The sequence below is a fragment of the Chanos chanos genome, chromosome 2 (genome assembly GCF_902362185.1).
Source record: "Chanos chanos chromosome 2, fChaCha1.1, whole genome shotgun sequence".
Classification (NCBI taxonomy): domain Eukaryota; kingdom Metazoa; phylum Chordata; class Actinopteri; order Gonorynchiformes; family Chanidae; genus Chanos; species Chanos chanos.
The window spans coordinates 28,346,296-28,351,913 of NC_044496.1; the positions used below are offsets into that span (position 1 = coordinate 28,346,296).

General features: G+C 41.7%; 1 protein-coding gene across 1 annotated transcript; it reads left to right on the forward strand.

The window, feature by feature from the left end:
- The first annotated feature begins 233 nt into the window (after positions 1-233).
- p2ry1 (purinergic receptor P2Y1) lies at positions 234-1,295 on the forward strand. Its single transcript, XM_030765224.1, has one exon. The coding sequence runs from the start codon at positions 234-236 to the stop codon at positions 1,293-1,295; it is 1,062 nt and encodes a 353-aa protein (XP_030621084.1).
- Positions 1,296-5,618: the final 4,323 nt, after the last annotated feature.

The window sequence follows — 5,618 nt, forward strand, 5'->3', positions numbered from 1 at the left end:
TCTACTAAATAGCATGGCAATGCCCGTGCAGAGAGAACGCAAAGTATTTTACCCTACTCCATTAACTTCATAATGATTCTACATAATGGGGTTATTGTCGTTGGGTAGAGGTGTCTTTGTGCTTCATTTGACGTGGCTCTGACTGAGGGACTTCTCTCACTGCTGTCAACACACGACCTCCGGCTCCTTTTTTTCTGTTCCACCAGGAGAGACACCTGCCCTACATCGACAATATGACAACGGAGCTAAACTTTACCTCTGTTTTCAACGTGACTGACATGCACAACAATACGAGGGGATGTTCCCTGACAAAGACTGGCTTTCAGTTTTACTACCTACCGACCGTTTACATTATCGTCTTCATCACTGGACTTATAGGAAACAGTTTGGCGATATGGATGTTTGTCTGTCACATGCGACCATGGAGTAGTATTTCAGTGTACATGTTTAATCTAGCGCTGGCAGATTTCTGTTACGTGCTGTCCCTCCCATTTCTGATCTTCTACTACTTTAACAAAACAGATTGGATTTTTGGTGACGTGCTGTGCAGGCTGCAGCGCTTCATATTCCACGTGAACCTATATGGGAGCATTTTATTCCTCATGTGTATCAGCGTGCACAGGTACACCGGTGTGGTGCACCCGCTCAAATCCTTGGGCAGACTGAAGAAAAAGAACGCGATACGCACCTGCGCCCTGGTATGGTTTATCGTTGTCGTCGGAATTTCGCCTATTCTCTATTACTCGCGGACGGGTTCGAAGAGGAACGCTACCACATGTTACGATACGACTACAGAGGACGAATTGGAGGGATATTTCGTCTACAGCATGTGTTTGACAGTTTTCGGATTCTGCATTCCATTCATAGTTATCTTGGGTTGTTACGGATTAATCGTTAAGGCTCTCATATACAACGACATGGACAACGCGCCACTAAGAAGAAAGTCCATCCATCTGGTCATCATCGTACTGGCGGTTTTTGCTGTCTCCTACCTGCCGTTCCACGTCATGAAGAACCTGAACATGCGGGCCAGACTGTACTTTCAGAGCCCAGACATGTGTGACTTCAATAATAGAGTCTATGCCACTTACCAGGTTACTAGGGGGTTGGCCAGCCTCAACAGCTGTGTGGATCCCATTCTGTATTTTCTCGCTGGGGACACATTTAGACGTAAGCTCTCTAGGGTAACCAAAAAGACCTCCAGGAAGGGAGACAACCCCCTGCAGTCCAAGAGTGAGGAGACTGCACTACACAGCTTGCCTGAGTATGTAGAGAATGGGGACAGGAGACCCTGAGTCTGTCCAATACAGAGAGTATGTATTTCTCTGACCTGAACCAGAGCCCTGTGAGTGTGTGTTATATGTGAAGGTGCACATTCCTTCAGGCTGATGCGATGAAATTTGCAAATGCAGTGTAATATCAATATTATGTCTTCTGTGAATATTCCAAGTCATTGTACTGTATATGGTTTTTATCAGTGTTACTGTGGCTATTTATGCTGCTCTTAACATGCATCTCCTCCTATAATGACAAGGCCCATAATTAAGTGTCTATACCTGCCCAAAATTATGGAAAGAGGGCAGGAAACTCTTCTCTTGAAAACAAATGCTACCACTACCAAATGATTATGTTAATGTACAGTGGGAAGAACCTGGCTTACCGCCTTTTAATGCTTTGTCAGTAACAGTTACCGTGAAGTATAGATGCCAGTAATTAACAGTTAACTGATGTATCACTGTGTGTTACTGTATCTCTAGACAACCATGCACTATGAATACGATTCTCTACTGGACTACTGCCATGTGAGAGCCATGCTTACTCTGTTCGTTGAATGTGTACAGCATACATAGAGCTGTTGTAATCTTTTTGCCATATAAGACATGGGCTTTAGATCCATATATGGCTGTGTTATAGTGAGAATGCATGCTGTGGTTCTCTTTTCTCACTTTTTATGAAGGGACAGTCAAATGATACATATTACATGGAAATTATTATGTAGTAATGTTTTTGTATAGTGCTGTGGTGCTGTAAACCTATTTTGTTTTGTTTTGTTTAAAAAAAAGACAACAAAACAGAATCAAGATTCTTTGAAGTTTTCGCATGTGTCCGATGCTAAGCTTATGAGAATCCCTTTTGCCCTGACTAGTGTTCATTTAAAGATACTGTGTATTTGCATGATAGGAAAAAAGGGTGTTTGTGCTGATCAAACATGTAACAAGTAAAATGTTTGGTAGACATCTCTAACTATTGACGTGTAACTGCATTGAGGTGTAGGTAACATAATTACACACAGTCTCTCCTACATCATATATACTCCTCACCTTGGATAAACCTAATGTTATATATATGACAGGGTAAGACTGTATAGAGTATATGTCATACACTGAGTTATTTACAGAATTACACAGCAAAGAGTGTGTTCGGTGTAAGTATGAAACAGAATTTTGTTTCAGTCGTATTTTTTTTTCCAAACAGACTGACTTTTGATAAGTAATGAAGTAGCAAATTAATATCCAATAAAGAATTTGTTAGCTGAAAAAAAGGCAAGATGTTTAATTCACTATAAATTTAAACTGACTTCACTAAATGAGTCAAAACAGAAGTTACTCTGCATGAGTATGGAGGAGTACTCCTCTTTTGGAAGGCAGAGACTCAGCAGTGCTGAGTCATCGCTCTTTTCCTGTTTTGTTTGTTTTGATATCATACAAGACTTTAGTCAGATTTGCCTCTTTTATCTGCGTACGTATGTTTAAATTTTTGAGACCAACTTGTCTCTTTCAGGGTGAACTCTTTTGAAGTTCCTCTCTCCTGTGTTTTAGTCGCTGGTGTTACACTCGATAGTTTTCATCCCTGCCTCTTCTATTCAAATGCGCCGGTGTGATGTTGTCACTGAAGTCTCTCTCTTTTATTTTAGGGGTTTTGGCTTTCTTTTGTTTCACAGGAAGGAGGGAAGAGGAACGAGAGAGGAATAAATAGCAGCACCTTTTTCTTTCCTTGCCTGACTTTCCCATGCAGTTCTTTGTGTGCCAAACAAAAGCGGTGGAGTTATTGAGACAGGGCTGGCAGGATCTGAGTCGCAGGGGGCCATGTTTTTTTGGCCAGGAATTGGAGTCCTTTTTCACTCAGGAGACCAGAGCCTCTGTCTGAACTTGCTGTATAAATAGAATTGTTTTTTTTTGTTTTGTTTTTTGTTTTTTAATTTCATGCTCTAAAGAGCTAACTTGAATCCAAACAGGTGGCGTTCTGTGTTGGTTATTGTTATTTATTTATAGTTATATATAGCGATATATATGTATTAAGAAAAGGTGTTGTGTTTTGTGGTTTTTGTTGTTCACTGAGAATAATAGTAGATTGAACATGAGCAGTGCTTTTCCTCTGACTGACAATGAGGTTACTCGGCACAACAGCTCCCAGCATTATGAACCACCCATGTGGACGCTTTGTCTTGACAGAGCGTGTTGAATGTGTGTGTGTGTGTGTGTGTGTATTTAGTGCGAGACAGCGTGTGAATGAGTGTGTGCACTTGCTCCAGCATGCTCATGTGAGTATGTGTTTGCTGTAGTGGACTATGTAAGAAGTGTGGTAACGACAACAAGAAGTTGCCAACCCTCTCACACAGGCTTGCTTGGGCATGAAAACTCCATACACATCCAGCCAGCCTCTTCTCTGTTTTCTCTCTCTTGTTTCGTCTTCCTTCCCTTTTTCTCCAACACTCGGTCACAAAGCCATTACCTAAAGCAGTGAGAGGAAGAGTATGGCAAGAGAGAAAGAGAAAACAGAACTTTCTCTTCACAGAGGAGAAACGAAGGCAGTGCTGGAGAGTCAAAGCATTAACCATGAGGACAGGCTCCAGTGAGAGACAGGTGCCTACGTTTTTTGCATACGTCTGTGCCAAGGACAAGTCCGCCCACAAGAACTGTCAGATGCAGCGGAATGCAGCCTGTTAACATGAGTAACCAACGGCTATATTCTGTCAACATTACTCCTGGAATAACTCATATTTCATGGTTCCATTACCTCACCTAAGACTTGGAACTAAATGAGTCATGTAAGTAATGTGAGGGGGGCAACTGAATGGTGGTTTGTGTTTATAAAGTAGTTCTACATCCTGAAGCTTTGACCTCATCTGTTTCCCCGTTTTCACACCCATTTGTTTAAATACTGCCAGGGTTACCGTGTAAATGTTGGCAAAGTCTAAGTGTTTTGTTTCAAAGACCTGTCCCTCTCTGGCTTTTTTATCTGACTCGTTTTCCTCCCTCTCTGGATGTGTAGGAATGGATGCTGACCAAACCCTCAAAGCCCAGTGAAGAAACTGAATTACAGTCCAGCGCATAGGAGTGAGATTTTTTTTTTTTCATAAAATGGGTCATAAAATGTTAAATGGCTATTGACAGTAGATCTGAGATGTATTACTTCTGTCTATAATCAGTAGGCATCCAGGAGCAGAAGTCATGTTAATCAATTGCCACTCCAATTTTTCTCTGCGATTGCTCCCCAGATCAATGGAACCCATTGTGCTATTAGTGAAATCGTATGACTTTTTGATGTAGGGTGCTTTGCCATCTGTATGGACAGTTAGGGATAGGCTTGTCGATAAATGGATGAATCATCCTTTTTGCCTCTAACTGTAAGCAATGTAAAGGAGATTCCATGGAAATTCCTCCGAGCAGAAATCAAGGGAAGGTGGTGTTTCCCCAGGCTTTTGCTCCAGCTCTTACCAAACGGACCTGATTGAGCTAATCCCAACTGAGATCCCAATGAGTGATGTGAACAGTGGTGTCAAGGAGAGAGGTTGGTTCACGCTGCCCTAAGTCTGACTTTTCCGTCCATTACCCCATAGTTTCCCAAACCTAAACCTGTTTGGGTTCTGCACCATGCGCCAGTGGACTTCCTTGTCCTACGTGGATTGTTGTTGTTAGTTCATGCCTGACATTGTTCAGCCAGTCACTGAATCGTCAGGTCCTTGATTTACATTTGCATTCATGTTTTGTCATTAGGCAGGCGCTTTTGTCCAAAGCAAGTTACACAACAGCATAAATCAACGCATCTCAGAATTCAAAACTGCTGCCAAGAACCACCCCAAAGACTGAGTACAGTCACATGGCTTTATAGAGTCTATTTTTGAGGAAAGGGGAGTTAGTGGTACTGGTTAAGAGGTCATAAAGGTTTGAAAGAGGTGGGTTTTGAGGTGTTATTTTGAAGGTGTCCAGTACGGGTGAGCATTTGACTGATGGAGCCCAGCTGCTCCACTGTCGTGGAGCAAGATATTGATAAGTTGAATCAAAGGGCTAGTGCCAAGCTGAAGTAAAAATTCCAGTAAAACCAGATTAGGCTGTATTTGGAAATTCGGCTTCATCCAAAATAACCACAAATCTCTGGGCTGATGGGCAAATTTTAATGCCACAAAATGCAAATTAACATTCACAGACAACAATCATCCAGCCAGAATGCCTATACAGTCTTGATTATAATCTGATAAGTTGACTGGGTAATAACACCACTCATGTATTCATGGAAATTGTTAAAGAGAATTAAACCCTTTCTCTGTAACAAAAGCAAAACACTTATTTTTGTCACAAGACATGAACATGCTTTGTTGGACTTCATTGCTGACCCTC

Coding starts and splice junctions, on each gene's coding strand:
- p2ry1 (XM_030765224.1), top strand. CDS start 234: ATGACAACGGAGCTAAACTTTACCTCTGTTTTCAACGTGACTGACATG.